The sequence below is a fragment of the Phoxinus phoxinus genome (genome assembly GCF_949152265.1).
Source record: "Phoxinus phoxinus genome assembly, chromosome: 10".
NCBI classification, from domain to species: Eukaryota; Metazoa; Chordata; class Actinopteri; order Cypriniformes; family Leuciscidae; genus Phoxinus; species Phoxinus phoxinus.
In genome coordinates this window covers 35,412,668-35,436,897 of record NC_136885.1, presented here as the reverse complement: position 1 = coordinate 35,436,897, position 24,230 = coordinate 35,412,668, and the positions used below count along the sequence as shown (strand labels likewise).

At 38.6% G+C, this 24,230-nt stretch overlaps 1 protein-coding gene across 9 annotated transcripts; it reads left to right on the top strand.

Annotated features, from left to right (window-relative positions):
- The first annotated feature begins 423 nt into the window (after positions 1-423).
- On the top strand, positions 424-23,850 carry brd2b (bromodomain containing 2b). 9 transcript variants are annotated; one of them, XM_079625444.1, is made up of 13 exons: positions 447-595; positions 719-865; positions 2,102-2,390; positions 6,105-6,242; positions 7,576-7,723; positions 8,190-8,365; positions 10,877-11,329; positions 12,417-12,545; positions 14,001-14,255; positions 14,957-15,189; positions 18,674-19,014; positions 21,026-21,151; positions 22,735-23,850. In XM_079625444.1, the coding sequence occupies exons 3-13, from the start codon at positions 2,127-2,129 to the stop codon at positions 22,863-22,865; spliced, it is 2,394 nt and encodes a 797-aa protein (XP_079481570.1). In that variant the 5' UTR covers positions 447-595; positions 719-865; positions 2,102-2,126; the 3' UTR covers positions 22,866-23,850. The 9 variants fall into 9 exon arrangements, with proteins under 9 accessions (XP_079481568.1, XP_079481572.1, XP_079481573.1 ...); XM_079625449.1 differs by having other exon boundaries at positions 2,099-2,390; positions 14,001-14,243; XM_079625443.1 differs by having other exon boundaries at positions 2,099-2,390.
- Positions 23,851-24,230: the final 380 nt, after the last annotated feature.

Here is a 24,230-nt window from a genome sequence, read left to right as displayed (position 1 = left end):
GATGGGTTAGGAGTGCAAATATGTACTTATGAAACCTGAAAGTTAATCATTAAATATATTTTAAAATAAGATGTAAAATAAAATGTTTTAATAATTAATTCAGTGTAGAAATATATTTAACATGCTTAAATAAGTAATACAGTAGGTCTGCTGCTCAAAAACTTTATTAAAGCTTTATGAGAAATAAACAAACTTTAACCGTTTCAATAATTAAATATCAACAATAATTGTTGATATTTAATTATTGAAACGGCTAAAGTTCCTTTCTTTCTCATAATCTTAAAATCATCACTAGATGGTAATCGTGAGTCATACATAAACTCCGTGGGCGTGTCTAACGCTGGATCGGCGTGAGACTCAGCCAATAAGGAACCAGCTTCAGAGGCGGGACGAATTCTGATTGGTCAGGGGCGTTCTTATATAAAAACCCAGGAGCGGAAATTGAAAGGCGCCATTTGCTAGTTGGACGGCGCGGGGAAGCTCGAGCATAAGGAGCTGAATAACAATAAAACGGGGGCGAAAACGCAGGATTCCGCGACGCAAAACATTCGCGATCCATCCGAATGGAGGCAGCCATCAACCCGTCTCTTGACAGGTAGTATTGGCGTGCCTTCGGAGCCTATAAACTAATCCTATGCGTGTCTTTAATCACAAAGGATGAGTAAAAGGGGAGGAAGCGTTTGTTTACAAGTTCCTTTTTCTTTCTTGTATCTCATAGTGGATGTTAAAACGGCGTTTTAAACGAGTTCCAGCCTTTATAATAATAGCATGCAGCGAGCATCACTGTGTTGTGGGTCTGTACTGCATCATTTCCCTCCGCCATCTTCAGCATTTAAAGGGCCACACTCACTGAAACACACATAATGTAAGTGCAGTGTAATGAATGAATGGATCATGCTTGAGCTGTTATTGTGTGTTTTTAAGGAGAGCTGTGCTGGTTGGGCATGAATGCAGTGAACACTTGTTTACAAACAGAGAATAGGCGGGACAGACTGAATGGCATTTACTGTAGCTATATAGTAGCTTTCAGTTCAGTATTTATGTTGTTATATACAGTCCTGATGCTAATGCACCACCGTTTCCTGCATGAGACGAATTGTTTATTGAATTAATGTGTCTGTAATTATTTCATATATCTTATTAATGGCCCTCTCCACTGCACGAGTTTTATGGCTTGTAAACGATTTGTTGAAATGGATACTGGAAGCAGTTATTAGAAAGGGTTTAAAATTATAAATGTTTGACATTCTGTCCAGTAAAAATGTCTTCATGAAGATTGTGTGTGTATTAGTGCTGTCAAATTGTAATCACATCTAAAATAATTGTGTGTGAAAATATATAAATTGCATCATGATTTCTACAAAAATATGAAGCAGCACAACTGTTTTCAAAATTGATAAATAGTAATAAATGTTTCTTGAGCAGTAAATCATCACAATAGAATGATTTCTGAAGGATACACGCATACATGCATTAATTTTAATTGTGCAATGTAAAATATATGAATGTAAACTCTAAATATAATAAACACTATATTTACCCAGTATTTCCATTACCTAAAAAAAAATATATATATATATATATACTGTATATACATTAGGGCTGTCAAATCGATTAAACTTGATTATACATCTACCATAACAGTTTGTATATATGTGTTTGTGTTTGTGTGTGTGTGTGTGTGTGTGTGCATGCATGTTTGTATGTACACACACACGCACAAACACTCTCTATATTTAAAAACGTATGTTAGATGCGATAAATCGATTTCACAGCACTAATATATATATATATATATATAGTATATAAACAGTGCAATTGCAATATAACACTGTATATATAATTGCATTATTTATTTAATATATATATATATATATGTAGGTGTGTGTGTGTGTGTTTTTTATATGTAATGTAGTATTATGTAGATATTAATGGGGAATTGTTATAGTAACCAATATAGTAAACAATGCAGTGTTCAGTATGCAATATAATACTGTATAATTGCATTATGTATTTCATATAGATATATGCATCTCCTTATCCCTCAGACCCAAGGTTAAATGCTGCATGCTCTCTGGTGTTTCTGTTTGTGTGGCAGCAGTTCTGTGGGAGTGAGTCTGTCTGTCATGAGTGGGATGGAGCAGAGTTCGGGAAAGCGTATCCGTAAACCGTCTCTGCTGTACGAGGGCTTCGAGAGCCCGTCTCTGCCCCACGCGCCTCCACCCGGTCCTCCTCCACCCCAACAGCCCTCGGTGACCGACCCGGGCCGACTGGGACGCACCACCAACCAGCTGCAGTTCCTGCACAAGGTCCTGGTCAAAGCGTTGTGGCGCCACCATTTTGCGTGGCCTTTCCATGAACCCGTGGACGCAGCGCGACTCAGCTTACCTGTGAGTGAACAATCACTTTCTGAGACGCAATCACCCAAAAAATGTGAATTCTGTCATTATTGAAAACTCATCTCTTCCGTGAGCACTTAAAGGGATAGTTCACCCAAAATTTTTAATTAGCCCATGATTTACTCACCCTCAAGTCATCCTAGGTGTATATGACATTCTTCTTTCAGACGAATATAATCAGAGTTATATTAAAAATGTCCTGACTCTTGCAAGCTTTATAATGGGAAGTGAATCTATCCATCCTAAAAGGGCATCCATCCATCATAAAGTGCATCCATCCATCATAAAAGTGCATCCATCCATCATAAAAGTGCATCAATCCATCATAAAAGTGCATCCATCCATCATAAAAGTGCATCCATCCATCATAAAAGTGCATCCATCCATCCATCCATCATAACTCCATCCGTCCATCCATCCATCATAAAAGTGCATCCATCCATCATAAAGTGTATCTATCCATCATAAAAGTGCATCATCCATCCATCATAAAAGTGCATCCATCCATCATAAAAGTGCATCCATCCATCATAACTCCATCCGTCCATCCATCCATCATAAAAGTGCATCCATCCATCATAAAGTGTATCTATCCATCATAAAAGTGCATCATCCATCCATCATAAAAGTGCATCCATCCATCATAAAAGTGCATCCATCCATCCATCCATCCATCATAACTCCATCCGTCCATCCATCCATCATAAAAGTGCATCCATCCATCATAAAGTGTATCTATCCATCATAAAAGTGCATCATCCATCCATCATAAAAGTGCATCCATCCATCATAAAAGTGCATCCATCCATCATAACTCCATCCGTCCATCCATCCATCATAAAAGTGCATCCATCCATCATAAAGTGTATCTATCCATCATAAAAGTGCATCATCCATCCATCATAAAAGTGCATCCATCCATCATAAAAGTGCATCCATCCATCCATCCATCCATCATAACTCCATCCGTCCATCCATCCATCATAAAAGTGCATCCATCCATCATAAAGTGTATCTATCCATCATAAAAGTGCATCATCCATCCATCATAAAAGTGCATCCATCCATCCATCATAAAAGTGCATCCATCCATCCATCATAAAAGTGCATCCATCCATCATAAAAGTGCATCCATCCATCATCCATCATAAAAGTGCATCCATCCATCCATCCATCATAAAAGTGCATCCATCCATCCATCATAAAAGTGCATCCATCCATCCATCATAAAAGTGCATCCATGCATCCATCAAAAAGTGCATCCATCCATCCATCATAAAAGTGCATCCATCCATCCATCATAAAAGTGCATCCATCCATCCATCATAAAAGTGCATCCATCCATCCATCATAAAAGTGCATCCATCCATCCATCATAAAAGTGCATCCATCCATCCATCATAAAAGTGCATCCATCCATCCATCATAAAAGTGCATCCATCCATCCATCATAAAAGTGCATCCATCCATCATAAAGTGCATCCATCCATCATAAAGTGCATCCATCCATCATAAAAGTGCATCCATCATAAAGTGCATGCATCCATCATAAAGTGCATCCATCCATCCATCATAAAAGTGCATCCATCCATTCGTCATAAAGTGCATCCATCCATTCGTCATAAAGTGCATCCATCCATTCGTCATAAAGTGCATCCATCCATTCGTCATAAAGTGCATCCATCCATCCATCATAAAGTGCATCCATCCATCATAAAAGTGCATGCATCCATCATAAAGTGCATTCATCCATCATAAAGTGCATCCATCCATCATAAAGTGCATCCATCCATCATAAAAGTGCATCCATCATAAAGTGCATGCATCCATCATAAAGTGCATCCATCCATCCATCATAAAAGTGCATCCATCCATCCATCATAAAGTGCATCCATCCATTCGTCATAAAGTGCATCCATCCATCCATCATAAAGTGCATCCATCCATCATAAAAGTGCATCCATCATAAATTGCATGCATCCATCATAAGTGCATCCATCCATCATAAGTGCATCCATCCATCATAAGTGCATCCATCCATCATAAGTGCATCCATCCATCATAAGTGCATCCATCCATCATAAGTGCATCCATCCATCATAAAAGTGCATCCATCCATCCATCCATCCATCATAAAAGTGCATCCATCATAAAGTGCATGCATCCATCATAAAGTGCATGCATCCATCATAAAGTGCATGCATCCATCATAAAGTGCATGCATCCATCATAAAGTGCATGCATCCATCATAAAGTGCATGCATCCATCATAAAGTGCATGCATCCATCATAAAGTGCATGCATCCATCATAAAGTGCATGCATCCATCATAAAGTGCATGCATCCATCATAAAGTGCATGCATCCATCATAAAGTGCATGCATCCATCATAAAGTGCATGCATCCATCATAAAGTGCATGCATCCATCATAAAGTGCATGCATCCATCATAAAGTGCATGCATCCATCATAAAATTGCATCCATCAATCCATCATAAAAGTGCATCCATCCATCCATCATAAAAGTGCATCCATCCATCCATCATAAAAGTGCATCCATCCATCCATCATAAAAGTGCATCCATCCATCCATCATAAAAGTGCATCCATCCATCCATCATAAAGTGCATCCATCCATCATAAAGTGCATCCATCCATCATAAAAGTGCATCCATCCATCATAAAAGTGCATCCATCCATCATAAAAGTGCATCCGTCCATCATAAAAGTGCATCTGTCCATCATAAAAGTGCATCAATCCATCATAAAAGTGCATCAATCCATCATAAAAGTGCATCTGTCCATCATAAAAGTGCATCTGTCCATCATAAAAGTGCATCCATCCATCATAAAAGTGCATCTATCCATCATAAAAGTGCTAAATTCTGTCATTATTTATTCACTCTAATGTTCTAAAACCACGTGCTTGGCATTTCATTGATGTCTGTCCAATCAGAAATCTTCTAAAGTTGTTTCAAATTCAATATTACTGTTTTATCGTATTTTTGATTAAATAATAAATGCCGCCTGGGTGTGAATAAGAGACTTTATATGTACAGTCAAACCTACATATATTCAGACTCCTTCTACATTTCTCACATTATCACAGTTTATTCACTATAGTTTAGAAAATGGTGATAAAATATGAGCAGAACTCAGTTGATATTTCACAGGTTTTGTCCATCCTTCTGTTAGACTGTCTCACACCTGAATTATGATGAATATCTGTCAGCTGGTAAATTTAACTACACAATTAGATAATACCAGTTTAGCTCAACCAGTGACCAAGCAATGCTTCATTGTGTTCAGTGTGTGTGTAAGAAGAGCATTAGCAATTAAAGACAACACATGATCAGGTCAAAGTGTCCCAATCATTTTTGGTCACAAATTTTTATAAATTTTACTTGTATGAAGAATTTTGGGGTATAATATATCACATTTTGCTTTATTTTTCACTCCTCACTTACATAAATTATCTATAGTGTCCTGCACACACTAGTAAAAGAATTATATCTGGTGTCTGGATAATATTTGGTTTATGTGTGTTGTTCAATTCGATCACGTTCTGACTGTTGTGACTGTTGTGTCGGCTCATATTACCAAAAGTCTGACAGCATGTCTACAAGCATTGACCTTCCCCATATTCATATTCATATGCACAGATGATATGATCTCCAGTGATGCCTGTTCCTGTTTTGCTTTCAGGACTACCATAAGATCATTAAACAGCCGATGGACATGGGCTCGATCAAGAAACGGCTGGAGAATAACTACTATCGCAGCGCCGGCGAATGTCTGCAGGACTTCAATACCATGTTCACTAACTGCTACATTTACAACAAGGTGTGTGTGTGTGTCTGTGTGTGTGTGTCTGTGTGTGTGTGTCTGTGTGTGTGTGTCTGTGTGTGTGTGTGTCTGTGTGTGTGTGTGTGTGTGTGTGTGTGTGTGTGTGTGTGTGTGTGTGTGTGTGTGTAATGGACACAACTCTTAAAGTGACAGCAGCTGTAGACGGTAATGTTTTCTCTTGGTTCATCTCAGGCCCTGTTTACACGAGAACGCTCGCGGGTGAAAATGTAACAATATTTTATCGGATGTGCCTTTCATTTACACGGCGACGGCGTTTGTGGGGCTTAAAAACGCAAAAAAGTGAAACCCCCCTCCAGAGTGGAAATCTTAAAAACGCTCCACCGTTGCGTTCCCGTCTAAAGGGTAAAAATGGTAAAAACGCAAAAGTCTACTAGACAGTGAAGGCGTCGCGTACGCGTTTACGTCACACGCATGCGCCAGTACAGGAAAATAACAAAACATTATCAAACTAAAATATAGCATTAATTTCATTGACAAAAAATATAAAAATCTGTCATTTGTGAGCGACACGTGAAGAGCACCGAGGGTTAAAGCAGCGGCTTTACCGTATTAAACATGAAAAACTGTGTCAGCGTCTCTTTCACTTTCAGTGCTCCACATCGCCACCTAGCCGTCTGGAGTGCACACTACATCCAATCTCACACACTTTTGCGTCACCATATGCACGTAGATTTCCCCCCATAGCGCTCGTCTAAACGCAGAATAAAAAGTGATAACGCAACGCCACTTTTGCGTTTTCTCTTCAGATCGTTTCCGTGTAAACAGCCTCAGTCAGTATGAATTAATTTTTTATATATATATAAGTCGCAGGACCAGCCAAACTATGAAAAAAAGTGTGACTTAGGCTATAGTCTGGAAAATACGGTAAATGTTGAATGACTGAATGTGAATGATATTTACAGGTGAAACTCGAAAAATTTGATTATGGTGCAAAAGTTCATTTATTTCAGTAATTCAAGTTAAAAGGTGAAACTAATATATTATATAGACTCATTACATGCAAAGTGAGTCTATAATTTATGAGTCTATAATTTATTTGCTATAATTGTGAAGATTATGGCTTACAGCTTATGAAAACCTTTTCACAATATTCTAATTTTGAATTTGTGGTTTTTCATAAGCCATAATCATCAAAATTATAACAAATAAAGGCTTGAAATATCTCACTTTGCATGCAATGAGTCTATATTATATATTAGTTTCACCTTTTAACTTGAATTACTGAAATAAATGAACTTTTGCACCATATTCATATTTTTGTACATATCGACGTCTATGCAGCAACTGATGCCGCTGAATTGTTTCTCAGCCCACAGATGACATCGTGCTGATGGCACAGTCTCTGGAGAAGGTCTTCTTGCAGAAAGTTGCCCAAATGCCCCCGGACGAGATCGAGTTTCTCCCTCCTACTCCAAAAGGTAGAGGAGCTAAAACCCTTAAAGCTCGCAGAGGCAGAGGTGAGTTACACAGGCATATCATCTGTAGTGCCCGTTTAGATGTTAAAGTCCCCCTGTGGTGAAAATCCAGCTTTTAATGTTGTTTATGTGTCTATGTGGTGTTTTAATACGCTTAAACCATGTGTAAGTTCATAAGTCGACAGCATTGCTGAGTATTTTCTGCTTAAAACTGCAGTGAACCAAAGACAGTCTCAAAAACACGGTTTGAAATCGCTGGTGTTTCTGACGTCACACACTACCTTGACCAATCAGATCAACGTGTGATCGTCAACCAGTGGATCTCTGAGTGAGTGAGTGAGTGGAGGCGGGGCTCATTTGCATATTCATAGAGCCGCGCATACTAAATGAAGCCGTTTTAAGGAATAACATTATTGACTACAGGGGGACTTTAAGCAGGTAATTAGCCGCTTTCTGTCACTTTAGCAAAACTTGTTTAATAATGGCATCTGATCATGTTTTCCGCCAGGAGGAGGAAGTGTAATGACGGCTCACCAGGTGCCGGCCGTGTCTCAGTCGGCGTACTCCCCCTCCTCACCCGGGACGCCAGATTCACGGTTCTCCACTCCTCCACTGACCCTGCTGAGCAACACCGGCCCTCCTCCAGCACTGATGACCCCTCCACACACTCAACCCACGGCAAAGGTGCACACACACACACACACACACACACACACACACACATTAAATTCTCACACACACACATTAAATTCTCACACACACACGCACACATTAAATTCTCACACACACACACACGCGCGCACACACAATACACACACACACATTCAATACACACACACACACATTGAATTCTCACACACACACACATTCAATATACAGACACACACACACACACACATTCAATTCACATTTATTTGTCTAGCGCTTTTCACAATATACATCATTTCACCGTGTGTACTGTGTATAATTATTATGTATAAATACACACACATTCATGTATATATTTAAGGAATAATTGCATTTATATACTGTATATACATTTATATAATTTATATTATATATAAATATAACCAATTTTTCTTAAATATATACATGATTGTGTGTGTTTTTATATATATAAATAATTATGCACAGTACACACACATATATTATGCAAACACAAACTTTTATTTTGGATGCGATTAATCGTGATTAATCTTTTGACAGCCCTAATATATATATATATAATCATGGACGGCCAATTGGAGCAGATAATAATGGTCAAAAGAAAACTGGGGGTAACAAATAAGAATCGGAGCCTAAAATGTTAATTTTCTCCAGGTATCTGTGTCTCTCTCTCATTCAAATGGGCAGTTTGGGCGGCCATACCGGGCGAGATCGATCGTAAATATGGCGGCGTTCTATTTGTAGTGACGTAGGTGGCATCTATGAATAGGTTCATGTATGTAAATATCTTGGTGTCCATTTGGACAGTAAATTAAACTGGAAGAAGAATAGTGAGGCTGTTTTTAAGAAGGCACAATTAAGACTATTCTTTTTGAGGAAGATGAGTTCTTGAGTTTTTTATGCAGTGCTCTGTTGGGGATGTAGTGTCACTGTAGATGATAAAAATAGCATTAATAAATTGATTAGAAAGGCTGGCTCGGTTATTGGCCTTAATCCTGATTCACTTAAGGTCATTGTGGAGAAGAGAACAAGGGCAAATTAAAAAAGTATTCTGTGTTACAAAGGTCATTCACTACACTGTATGTTTAGTGGACTTAATAGCTCATTTAGAATGTCTCTTACACCGTGTCCTAACCAGACGTGATGCGGTAAGATCCTGCGACAAATAACGTGTCGGTCCATACTAGACGCGACTGCGAGATGCATACAAATCAATTAAAACCCACAGCCAATCAGAACAGTGTGTGGGCGGAGTCTCGCGGCGAGTGCACAGCCAATCAAACAGCGTGTGGGCGGAGTCTCACGGCGAGTGCACAGCCAATCAAACAGCGTGTGGGTGGAGTCACGCGGCGAGTGCACAGCCAATCAAACAGCGTGTGGGTGGAGTCACGCGGTGAGTGCACAGCCAATCAGAACAGCGTGTGGGCGGAGTCTCGTGGCGAGTGCACAGCCAATCAGAACAGCGTGTGGGCGGAGTCTCGCGGCGAGTGCACAGCCAATCAAACAGCGCGTGGGCGGAGTCTCGCGGCGAGTGCACAGCCAATCAAACAGCATGTGGGTGGAGTCACGTGGCTAGTGCACAGCCAATCAAACAGCGTGTGGGTGGAGTCACGCGGTGAGTGCACAGCCAATCAGAACAGCGTGTGGGCGGAGTCTCGCGGCGAGTGCACAGCCAATCAAACAGCGCGTGGGCGGAGTCTCGCGGCGAGTGCACAGCCAATCAAACAGCATGTGGGTGGAGTCACGTGGCTAGTGCACAGCCAATCAAACAGCATGTGGGTGGAGTCACGTGGCTAGTGCACAGCCAATCAAACAGCGTGTGGGCGGAGTCTCGCGAAGAGTGCACGGCACCAGAGAGTAATCTTGACGGCAATCGCAAGAAAATGGATAAGTACATAATAAAATTCACAAATATTACACCATTTAAACATTATTCAAACACATGGGCTACTGAGTTACTAAAACAATCTTTGTTAAAGATACACTTGTTTGTTCACAGTTTGAGCGTTCTTGTTTCCATGTTTAATTTCAAGATCTGAGGTGAATTATCCATTGTTGCTTTTACAGCTCAAAGCTGGAGCACTAAATGATATTCAAAGTCACATGATACGCTTTTAACATTAAATAAAGCACATAAACAGCGCCTGAGGTTATCAGTGCCACACTTGCTATTTGTTGTTCCAGCGCGACGGCGCAGAAAAATAGAAACCGTTTCTAAAATAGAGTCGTCGCTTGTCGCCGTCGCGGCTGGTCAGCACGAAACTCTGATTCACACGGAAAAGACGCTTTTACCGCGCGGCGCGTGTAGTTAGGACACGGTGTTACTCCTACTGCAGTTAGGTTTTTTAACGAAGTTGTGTCATTTTTGTATGTACTGATTGTTGTTGTTTTTTAATGTCTATTTGTGGTGTTTGTAATGAGCAATGGTGGCAAGTCAGTTTCCCCTTACAGGGATTAGTAAAGTTTTCTAATCTAATCTAGTTGTTACGGCCACTAACAGCGATGCTGACGTCTCTGTTGTCTCCGCAGAAGAAGGGCGTGAAGCGTAAAGCCGACACCACCACTCCCACCACTCTGGGCTTCCCCGTGACCTCGACACCTCGGATGGGAGGAATGGGAAAAGGTCACGGGTCGGCCGGAGAGATCCCTCACTCTCTGTCCTCCACGCCTGTAAACTGTTCTCCCAGTACGGGAGTGAGCGAGCCCGCGCACCTCCAGCCCGCCTTGGGTCGAGCCCTGTCCCGTCGGCCAATCAAACCTCCCCGTAAAGACCTGCCCGAGTCCGTGCGACCCCATCAGCCGTCGCGCCGCGGGAAACTTAGCAAGCAGCTTCGCTACTGTAGCGGCGTCCTCAAAGAACTGCTGTCCAAGAAACATGCGGCGTACGCCTGGCCCTTCTACAAACCCGTGGACACGTCGACCCTGGGCCTGCACGACTACAGCGACATCATCAAGCACCCCATGGACCTCAGCACCATCAAGGTGACATGCATGAACCACACACACACACACACACACACACACACACACACGACCCTGGAGCACAAACCCAGTCTGGAGCCGCACGGGTATATCTGTATAACTATACATTGTATGGGTCAAAATTATCCATTTTTCTTTTATGCCAAAAATCATGAGGATATTAAGATCATGTTCCATGAAGATATTTAGTAAATGTCCTACCGTAAATATATAAAACATGTATTTCTGTGAGTGAATGCAGCACAATCGTGAACATAAATGCACAACTTTAAAGGAGATTTTCTCAATGTTTACATTTTTTTGCTCCTCAGATTCCAGATTTTCAATAGTTGTATCTCGACCAAATTAGAGCCCGGCCCGTGTCCGACAGCTCATCATAATTATCAGCCCGAGTCCGTTTTTTTTATACATGTTTTTATACACAGCTGTAGCCTGGCCTACTAGGGCAAACTAGCTATTTGCAGCCATTAAAATAGGGCCGTTATGTTAGTTGTTTCTTTTCATTTCTTTATTAAAGGGACACTAAGTATCTTTTTAGGTATTTTATTATCTAAAATCAATATTTTTATTCATAAATATGTCCTCAATGGTGTACAAATACCTTGGCCAATTATCTGACTTATCCTTATAAATGAAGAATTTATTATCTTTATATACATGGGACGGGTAGGTCCACGGAGGCTTCCATATAGTTCCGCCATCTTGCAAAACTATAATAGCAAAGAGGGACAAAAAGTACTGAGCCAACGCGTTTCCACAACGCGTTTTCATTCAGAGCCAGCCGAAACCAGCAGAAGCGCAGGTGCAGAGCAGTGAGAGGCGCTTGAAACTGCACCGGCAAGTTTAAAAGTCTGGATTGCATTGTTATTATGGACCATACATATGCCAATATGCCACACATCATCACACACATGACCAGCGCCGGCCAATAGTGAGCCTCCGTTCTGGCGTACAACCCAGAAGCACTGCGCTTTAATTTTTGGGTGAACTAACCCTTTAAACTTATTTGTTAAATGTAACACATAGTTAATAGTGTGATTGTCTCAGCATGTGTTAACGAGCTCTCCTCCGGTGTTGTGTTGCTCAGAGGAAGATGGACGAGCGCGAGTACAGAGATGCCCAGCAGTTCAGCGCTGACGTCAGACTCATGTTCTCCAACTGCTACAAGTACAATCCTCCCGAACACGACGTGGTCAGCATGGCACGCAAACTGCAGGTGCGGAAACTCACATTATATATGCAGAATAATCTGAATGAGCCTAAAATATGCTGGTTTTGTCCAAACTGTTTAGTGATTTTAAGCTGGACATGTTAGAGAGAGTTTTGTTTGTTTTCGCTGATATTTATATATATATAATTTTTATTTTGTAATATTTTTTATTAGATGTTTTAAATGTATTATTATTACTCATTTAGTATTTTAAATATTATTTATTTATTTGGAGGAAATAAAGCCTTTATTTAATTCAGCCTAGTTAAACAGCAATTTAAAAGAAGTTTATAATTTAAATAAAATAATTATTTTGTAGTATGTGTTGTTTTAATATTTTTTTTTTATTATTAGATGCTGTTTTTATAAAAAAATGTTATTCATTTTAGTATTCTAGTCATTTTATAATTTAATTTCTATAATTTATTATTTTTTATTTTTTAAATAATTTTATCATTTAAAATAATAATTATTTTGTAGTGTGTTGTTTTAATATTTTATTATTATTACTTTCTGTTTTTATTATTATTTGTATTCATTTTAGAATTCGTAACGTTCGTACGTTATAATTTAATTTCTATTATTTATTATTTTTTCATTATTATTATGTTGTTTTTTTTATTTATTTTCAATTTTAGTGTTTTTAAATATTGTTGTATTATTGGAGAAAATAAAGCCTTAAAATGATTTATATATGAATATAATTTTTTTTGTATTTTATTTTGTAATTATAATTTTGTTTTTATTATTTTTAGATGTTTTAAATTATCATTATTATTACTCATTTAGTTTTTTAAACATTATCATTATTATTACTCATTTAGTTTTTTAAACATTATTTGTTAATATATTTATTTGGAGGAAATAAATCATTTTATTTAATTCTACCTCCTAGTTAAACAGAGCATTAAAAAAAAGTTTATAATTTAAATAAAAAAAATATTTTGTAGTATTTATTGTTTAAATGTATTATTATTATGATTAATTTTAGTATTTTTAAATATTTATTTATTTGAAGTGATTTAAATAGTTCATAATTTAAGTGAAATAATTATATTTTAGTTTTTATTATTTATATTTTTTATTATAATATTGTTTTAGTGTTTTTAAATATTCTTATTATATTGTTTTATTGGAGAAAATAAAGCCTGATATTATGTTGCGTAATATCAGCCTAGTCCAACTGAGAGCGATTTAAATAGGTTTAAAAATAAAATTTTAATAAAATAATACTAAAACTAAAATAATATACAAAGAATAACTTTATTGTCATTTTTAAATTAGATAATATTAACACTTTTCTTTTATCACTGACATATATTGTCTATTTCCCAGTTATTAATTTTTGTTTTAAATTATTAAACCATTATTTAATTTTTTTTTTTTTTTTTGTTAGGATTTAATATGCTTTAATATGAATGTCCTCCTGCAGATTATATTTATCCCTCTGTCTTTCCACAGGACGTGTTTGAGTTTCGCTTCGCAAAAATGCCTGACGAGGTTTCGGAGGAAGAGGAACTGTCTCCTCTCCCATTGGGACGGAACAGGGGCATGCTGGGAATGCACCACTCCTCCTCCTCATCCTCCTCTTCCTCCTCCTCTTCCTCTTCCTCTTCGTCGGAGAGCGAGCCGAGCAGCGACAGCGAGCCGAGCTCGGACAGCGAGGAGGAGCGAGCTCAGCGCCTGGCCCAACTACAGGACCAGGTGTGTACTCAGGTACACAGACCTCCCTGTTACACACCTCCTCACACGGACCTTACCTTTATAGATTTTCAATAAGAAAGATATTAATACCTTTTATTCAGCAATGATGCATTAAATTGATCAAAAGTTACAGTAAATACTGGTACAAAATATTATATTTCAAATAAATAGAAGAGTTTTCAACTGATAATAATAATGAATGTTTCTTGAGCATCAAATCATCATGTGACCCTGGACCACAAAACCAGTCACATGGGTCAATTTTCTGAAATTAAGATGTATAAATCATATGAAAGCTGAATAAATAATCTCTCCATTGATGTGTGGTTTGTTAGGATAGGACAATATTTGGTCGAGACACAACTATTGAAAATCTGGAATCTGAGGAGCAAAAAAATGTAAACATTGAGAAAATCTCCTTTAAAGTTGTGCATTTATGTTCACGATTGTGCTGCATTCACTCACAAAAATACATGTTTTATACATTTACGGTAGGACATTTACTAAATATCTTCATGGAACATGATCTTAATATCCTCATGAATTTTGGCATAAAAGAAAAATGGATAATTTTGACCCATACAATGTATAGTTGCACAGATATACCCGTGCGGCTCCAGACTGGGTTTGTGGTCCAGGGTCACGTATATTATACTGATTTCTGAAGGATCATGTGATCACACCGGGATGGTAACGCTGCTGTTGTGTTTTAGCTCAGAGCGGTGCATGAGCAGCTCGCCGCGCTCTCGTCTGGACCGATCGTCAAACCCAAAAGAAAACGAGAGAAAAAGAAGGACAAGAAGAAGAAAAAGAAGCCGGAGAAGCGCAGAGGAAGTCGGGGTGTGAGTGATGAACGGGACAAGATGCCTAAAAGCAAATCGAGCCGAGCTTCTCTGTCCTCCACACAGAGCAAGAAAGCCCAGACGAAGAAAAGCAGCAAAAACAAGTGAGTTTTCCTCTTTCCAATAGAGACGGAGCGTATTTAGGCCACGCCCACACCGGGGGGGAAACAATCCAACCGTCTCCATTGACTCCATTGTGAGAGGCTCCTCCTCCTCATCATTTCTTGCTTCTAACTAAAGACAGAAAAATGTCTAAAAGCTGCTGTGTGACGAGCTGTACAGCAAACAAGCTAAGGAACCCAGACATACGTTTTTATAAGCTGTCGACCCCAAAAAACGAGCGTTTAAAACCCTTTGACTGTCACCGTCCCACAGGTGGGACGTTTGCCAGTATATTTTTAAAACAATAATATCTTAGTAAAAACCTTAAGTAATATTGACAAACTATATATCATTTGAAAGCTTACAATCTCTAGTTTTCATATTTGGTGACTGATTTTCAAAATAAATTACAGAGGAGCTGTAATTTATCAATTTGCAACAATAATATTTTCATACTCCTAAGGTGTTCAGTCCTTTATTTTGAAATAGTGATGAACATGAACAATCTTAAAAAAAATGGTAGAAACCTCAGTTTGTTTTCATGCCAAGAGTTCAAAAGATAGCATTTGTTCAATTATTTTAGAAAAAAAGGTCTGAAAATGTTTTAGAAATAAAGAAAAACCATATATGGAAATGGAGGCGCCCTTATATGGGCAGTAATGTCAACTAGTGAAAAAGTGTGGTACTGCGCCCAAACAAAATCTTACTGCAAACGCATTTTTTGAGATATCAACCTAAAATTTAAAACACAACTTGTTCAGATTTTTGGCTTTGATTTTTGTGCAGTTTTAGAGTTACCCAGGTTTTGAAAAAATATATTTTATATAAAATATGAATAATTTTTTTATTTTATTTTATATTTTCATAAACTCAAACTTCTATAACTTTTTTTCTGTTACACTTTCTTAATTTATTTCACTTCTACAAAAATCTGCCAATTTTCTTCTTAAAAACAAGACCAATCTTACATCCATATTCCAAAGCATTCTTGAGTTACAAACATTTAAGTTCAGAAAGTGCATTTTCATGTATATTCAAAAAAAGGGGCGTGACTTAAGGACTTTAAAGTGGATCAGGCAGTTGAGACGGAGCGTAACGCGTCATTACTCTGAGAACTAGCGTACGCCCGCTGGAGGAGAACGTCATCGGTAACACAGGATCACTTATCTCAGGGGTTCCCAAACTTTCCCATGACAAGGCCGCCCAAATACCACGAGGTTCTGGCCAAGGCCCCCCTTCTGCAGGATGTGTTATAGACCATTTTGCAAGATGTAAACAACACTGGTCCAGAAGCACTTCCTGTTTCCGTTTTTTAACACTACATAAACGTTAGGATGAAATACAACTAACAGAACATATAAAACTGAATCAAAAAGTTAAACAAACATCTTTAAGATGTTTTCTTTACATGTGAAATAAAGAAACCAGTTACAAACTGAAACAGGAAGTGTTTCTGGACCAGTGTTGTTTACATCTTGCAAAATGGTCTATTGAACCCTTTGACAACACTACGGCAAATGTAGAAATAAATAAATAAAACATCTGTGAACATCAGATTATGTGATGGTGTTTGATACCAGCCAATCAGAAAGATTATAGAGATGCACCGATTACAATTTTCCTGGCCGATTCCGATTCTTCACTGAGTTTGAGCTGCCGATACCGATTTTACCGATTTTTCTTTTTTCAAACCACTTTACAGCACACACACATAGTTATTTATTTATTTTACACCATATACTTTTACCCAGACTGAATAATAAAAACCAGTTTAAATGGGTAAATTTCATAAATATATCTATATTTTTGAACACATTCATCACACATTTTGTTTGAACAAAACCGTGATAATATTGATAATCACGATAATTTTGGTCACTATAATCGTGATATTAAATTTTCATACCGTCCAATCCCTACGACAAATTATTATAATGCTATTTCATGACAATTCTCATAATAATATTGATTTATTTATTTATTTTTTCCAACTTGCTTGCGGCCCCCCACTTTGAAAACCCCTGGCTTATCTTACAGAAATATAATATATAAAACTGGCATGTGAATATTTGACTCACCAGTGACGAAATGTTTAACGTACTGCACACGTAACTGTGTTTCTAGTGCATACTGAGTGTCAGGATCCCACAATTTACCCATTCGTTCCAGCCTGTGTCCACTTTTAAGTCCTTAAACACTAGTTTTTTGGGGTCGACAGCTTATAAACACTTATTTCTGGGTTCCTTAGCTTGTTTGCTGTACAGCTCGTCACACAGCAGCTTTTAGCCATTTTACTGTCTTTAGTTAGAAGCAAGAAATGACGAGGAGGAGGAGCCTCTCACAATGCAGAGTCAATGGAGACGGGTGGATTGTTTCCCCCCCCCCCGGTGTGGGCGGGGCCTAAATACGCTCTCTCTATTGACTGATATGTAATAATAGGGATGACTATCATTATGTCCAAATGTAATGTTTTGAATTGTATATTTTAGGGGTGTAACAAGATATCGCTATACAAAAATGCATCAATATGTATCTTGGATAGTGACATTATATATTGTGTATATGATGTTTACATGTGTGAGAAAGTTTTAGTGTCAGTACTACATCAAATTACTATATATAACGTTGAATATAATGTATAATAATGCAATGTGGGAATATTTGTGGGTTCTGATGATGCCACATGTCTTGTTACCAGTAAAAGTGTCCGACATTATTTTAAATATATCTAGTCTGTGACGAGTGCAAGAATATTAGTCTAAAATAATTCTGTTTTCAGCTTCAGAATCATGAATATTGTTATTCTGGTGTCTCTATTGTCCTGTGTGTTGGGTTTCCAGCACCAAGTCCAAGCCTGTTTATTTACACACACAATGTAACATCAAATGTAGCTTTTTAATCAACAGTAAAAAAAAATTGTTAACCTTTTATTATATGTGACCCTGGACCACAAAACCAGTCACATGTGTCAATTTTATGAAATTGAGATTTATACATCATATGAACACTGAATAAATAATCTCTCCACTGATGTGTGGTTTGTTAGGATAGGACAATATTTGGTCGAGACACAACTATTGAAAATCTGGAATCTGAGGAGCAAAAAAATGTAAACATTGAGAAAATCTCCTTTAAAGTTGTGCATTTATGTTCACGATTGTGCTGCTTTCACTCACAAAAATACATGTTTTATATATTTACGGTAGGACATTTACTAAATATCTTCATGGAACATGATCTTAATATCCTCATGATTTTTGGCATAATAGAAAAATGGATAATTTTGACCCTTACAATGTATAGTTGGCTATTGCCACAGATATACCCGTGCGGCTCCAGACTGGTGCTGTGATCCAGGGTCACGTGTCTTCGCAATAATATCGTATCGAATCGTGACATGAGGGTACTGTCACACCCCTATTTTTCTATAGGGGTGTGACATTTGTTTATTTGTATCTAATTAATTCGATTTATTTCCTCCGACAGGAACACAAAGAAATCCGCCTCATCATCTCGCTTTGCTCCGGCCGCCCCCGTGTGCTTGCCTCACTACGACTCTGAGGAAGAAGAAGACGGTCTTCCTATGAGTTACGATGACAAGCGGCAGCTCAGTCTGGACATCAACAAGCTTCCCGGGGAGAAACTGGGGCGCGTGGTTCACATCATCCAGTCGCGAGAGCCCTCGCTGCGAGACACCAACCCCGAGGAGATCGAGATCGACTTCGAAACGCTGAAGCCGTCCACGCTGCGCGAGCTGGAGCGCTACGTCATGACATGCCTGCGCAAGAAGCCGCGCAAACCGTATGGCGAGCTGAGATTCGATGATTGTAAGTAAACCTGGATTATAAAGCTTAAAAACATCAAAATTTTCTGTCAAAATTGAGCTGCACGTTTAATCATTAATCCTTTTCTAGCTGTAGTTAGTGTGTAATGTTGCTGTTTGATCATAAACAACATCTGCAAAGTTACAACGCTCAAAGTTCAGAGCAAAGGGAGATATTTGCTTTTAAAGAAATCGCTTTTTAAGAACTACAACAAACGGCTGGTAGGAACTACACGACATTCCTCCCGTTAGTGACATCACCAACCCTAGAATTTACATAAACCCCGCCCCCTGAACACGATTTATAGATTATCATGACAGAATATGCTAATCAATGACTAGAAGATAACTACACATAATCTACATAAATTCATCAACTAACCATTCAGAAATGTCCTGTTCTTCTACATGTTGTCACTTCTTCTCGAGTCTCTCCACCATCGTCTGACTCCGGTTTGAACATAAAAGCCTAAAAGTTTTTTACATTTTCAGTGTATAAAGACAGATCGGCGCTGCTTTAAGTCCACCTATTAATTCAATAGATTAATTAAAAAATGCTGATTCATCCAGTAATAAAACAAGCGAAGTATTTGAGTCATTTAATCACTAATTAATTCAAGCATTGATTTAAAAAAAATAATCTTAGTAAATATTTTTCTTCAGCAATTAACATAATCAGAACCATTTTTTTTTAAATATAATGCGTTTTGTCTAGTTGTCTATTCAGAATCGTGGGAAAAAACTATCTGTTGTTTCATATGCATCATGATTTACATGATTAACAAGCACACACACACACACACACACACACACACACTGTCATTATTCCCCCTCCTCTCTCCGGAACTGAGAGCTGTGTGGTTTTGCGATAGTCGAGTGTGAAGTACATCGCTAATACACTTCCCAACATGGCTGGCAACGTTCTCGGATACGTTTCTCTGTCCCGTCTCCATTACGGCATCTATCCACATCATTAGCACATGCAGCCTCTTCATCCTCCTCATTTTGTGAGATTTGTAAAATGTCCCCTGACTGAAAACTGTTTTTAAAAGAAAACCCACCACTTCAGGTCGACTTTGCACCGGCGCCATCCTTTTTTTTTTTTTTTTTTTTCGTGGGAATGCGAGATCCGATCTGTTATCCAGATACAAAGCCACTTTATGTGAATGCACCGTGTCCTGATTGGCTTATGATCCGATCTGCTTGATTGGATCACGGTGATCGCATGTTAAAGGGGACCTATTATTATGTCCCTTTTCACAAGATGTAATATAAGTCTGTATGTGAACTTTTAGCTCAAAATACCCCACAGATAATTTTTTACAGCATGTTTAAATCGTCACTTTTTGGGGTGGCACCGTTTTAGTGTGTCTCCTTTAAATGCTAATGAGCTGCTGGTTCACGGCACAGGGGGCGGAGCCTAACCAGCTCGCGCTCAGTGAACAATCTCAACTCACGGGAAGATGATCATATCAAAACAGAAACTCACAGTAACGGTGTTCATTTCCACTCGGAGAGTCAGAGAATATCTGCTGTGTGGAGTCGGAACAAGTATAGTTTAGTTTAATTACGGTTATAACCTATGTGTCATTGATTAATAAATAATGAATAAAAATGGCGGATTGCTCTGAGTGTTGGGCCGCGAGTCGACGTCCTTATTTGGCAGTTCGCTGCAAAATACTGTGACGTTATTGTTAAAAAAACGTAATAGAGAATTGAAAAATCGGAACCGGTTGCAAAATATGACCAAAACAGAATATAAAGATATCAACGAAGCACCTGAAGAGACTAATTTAACATTTTCTGTACTTCTAAACACTCCAAATATACAACAAAATGCATTTAAGGGCTAAAAAAGTGGATTTAGCATATGTCCCCTTTAATGCCAAGTGTAAACAGCCTTAGTTGCATGTAATTATGCATAATTTACTGTTATTACTATGGTAAGTACATTGTGACACTGTAAAATAAAGTGTTCCAGTATAAAGTGTAATGTAGATGCCTCCTGTGTGCAGTGGTGAAGAAGGAAGGAGGGAAGAGTCGAGAGGAACTGGCTCTGGAGAAGAAGAGAGAGCTGGAGAGGAGATTACTGGACGTGAGCGGACAGCTGAACTCGGCCAAGAAACCCCAGAAACCCAAAGGTACAGTAGAGCTGACGCCGGCCGCAGTGTGCGCTGTAGCCCAGCCGCTACCTCTCGTGTCCAGGACAATTCCTCCCTCAGATATCAGGCCGATTAATAATCCTTATACTACAGGGCCGATGAATGCTTGAATCTGATTGGTTGACAAACGTTCTATGGTGTGCAATTATTTTCAGGGAACCGCACGGCTAAAGTAGTTCCGGCAGGTCTTGACCGCATCACAGTTCCATATCACTGCGCGTAGTCAACTGTAATAACGGAAAATAGGACACAATTCATAACAAGAAAAACGGCAGCCGCATGCGCTCGATCTGCGATGTTCAGTGTCTAACTTCACAATCAATGGAAACATGCAGTTTAATTTGAATAAATAAAGTATATAGTCCTATATATAATCAATAGCAAATTAAACTGAATATTTAAATAAATTGAACTGCTGCACCGGTTTTCGTAATTATTGAAGATAATATAACAAATAAATAGTTATTGATAGGCCTATACTTGTTAAAAGGGCTTTGTGTTTCATTTATTAGTCTAGTCTATTGTCACTACTAGAAAAAATAATTAACGAATTAATTAAAACTAATTGAATTAATAAATAAATAATAATATTGACGCACATGCTTCTCTCTAAGGCCGGTTATGAATGTAATTTGATACTTATGTTATGACTGATCATGCGCGCGTATTCAGCGCGTTCAGTGTGTGTTCACAGCGGTGTTTAAAATCTGCTGCGTTCACAGTCAGAGAGTGTGTCCGTCGTTAAGTGTGTCCCCAGCATTACTCTGCTATCAGCGGCACAAACCTCCGCTAACTCTACAATGACGTTCTGGAATCAGCAACGGATGGGTTTAGATGCGCAAGGAATTAGTCCTACATACAAGAGCGTTTTAGTGACAAAAACTTTACAAATGTTTTGAAATGCATCATCTGAACAATATTTCGAGGTGTGGTAACTGTAGTATAAGCGGAATAATTGACTCCAGGCCGTTGAATTATTAGAAAAATAATGCACACCCGAGGAGTAACTCCGCTTCGCGTCGTGACCGCATCACCACCTCGGGTGTGCATTATTTTTCTAATAATTCAACGGCCTGGAGTCAATTATTCCTTACTTCAGCGACACAATAGCATAAAGAACATATACCTGAGGCTGAATAGGCTAAACTAACATTATCCAGCGAGTCCAGCAAGTTACCGGTCAGCAAGTTCACCAAGCTCCCGATCTCACTCCTCGACACTGAATACATCGAGTTCTTCCTCGGTGTCGCTTCTGAACAACTCCGCTAACTAGAGCGCCCTCTCGCGGCTGCAGACGGTAATGTTTTCTCTTCGTTCATCTCAGTCAGTATGAATTCATTTTGATTTATAAGTCGCACCTGAGTATAAGTCGCAGGACCAGCCAAACTATGAAAAAAAGGTGCTTTTCCTTGTAAAAATATACTTTGTTTCCAATATTCACAAGCATGTTGCTAAATTTTCCAATCCAAGTCAACAGCACAACTCAAGTGTTGTCGAGCCCTGCTGTGTGTTTCCTGCAAAACCTTCAGGACTGAAAGTGTGTGTGTGTGTGTGTGTTCCAGTGGAGAAGCCCAGCGTCGTGGATCCTCACACAGCGCCGTCACGTCTCAGCGCCAGCAGCTCCAGCTCAGACTCTTCCTCCTCCTCCTCATCCTCGTCCTCATCCGACTCCAGTGACTCCGACTCCAGGTGAACAACTGGGAATTCTGGGAAGCGCTCTGGTCCTCCGTACACGCGTCGTTTTCCTGTGCATCCTGATCCCAGGAACTCTGTGCTTCGTTTACTTCAGTGTAACAAAAAAATCTGTATATATATATATCGTGTAGGATGATTTTTTTTCTTTTATAAAGAAGACTTTTACCAAAACGCCCATAATGGGAAACTCCGATGAGAGTGTGTTATCATAACTACTTTTCTTAGTTGACGAAATGGCTTGTTGTTTTGTTTTGCTTCCATTTAATTTGCATTTATTGCTTCTGTGCATTGCTTTAAATATCAGGGCCGGTAGTCGGATGTCGTTTTGAGCAACAGAACATATAAAATATGCACGATTTCATGCGCAGAACATAAGAACTACTTTGCATTGGCTTTAAAGAGTTATGGTTTCTGTTCTACGATGCAATGGTTTGCTTTGTATGTACAGTATGATATAATAATCCAAACATTTCCGTACGGTTTGCAGTGAGTCGTGAGTGAATGAAACTGCTCTCTAGTTACATTCTGATATTGCTTTGATCCGTATGAAACTGATTTTATGTTTTTTACATGGTCAGATCAATGTCAAATTACACTTTTTGTCATGAATTTGTCTGCAATCTCAAAAATAACAGCCATAATGCTTCTTCACTGGACTGGGTTTGTGCTTCAAGCTCTAGAGAAAAGCTACTAGATCCAGTGGTGTGAGTACGCTAAGCTGAATGCTAACTTGAGAGTGGATCTGGTGTGTAGTGGAAAACCCTCTTTTATTTCCTGTATATAGAGTCCATAATGTCATGATCCTGGTTCTGCTTCTGCTTATTTCTTTGCATTGCTCTAAAATTATTCTTTTTTGAATATATAAGACAACTGGCAGATCATTGTGACGTAATATTCCTAATCTGCTGTATAATTAAGAGTTTATGCACTCCAGATTATACGTTGGTTTTTATTTGGATGGAAATACAAACACAACAAGTGAACTGTGTGAAGTTGTGCTTATTTAATATTTTATAATGCATTTTTGTGTGTGTGTGTGTATGGTACAGTTCAGCAGCCTTGCCAAACCAGAAATGCTAGATCTAATGTTGTGGGTGTTTAAATGCTATTTATAAGGTAACCTAGTCACTGCAAACACACAGCATGAGTGATTCCAGTTTAGAAGAAGGACATGAAGAAGTTAAGATTTTACTGGGATTTTACTGGGTTCCCAAAGTCATGAAAAACTGAAACTTTTTTGGGAAAATTTTACTCCGCTGTAAATCATTGGAAATTTAATAGCAAAAACCCAGTTTATCATTGACAACAGTTCAGAATCCATTGGTCAAAAAAGTGTTTTTGTTCATCACATGTATAAATGAGT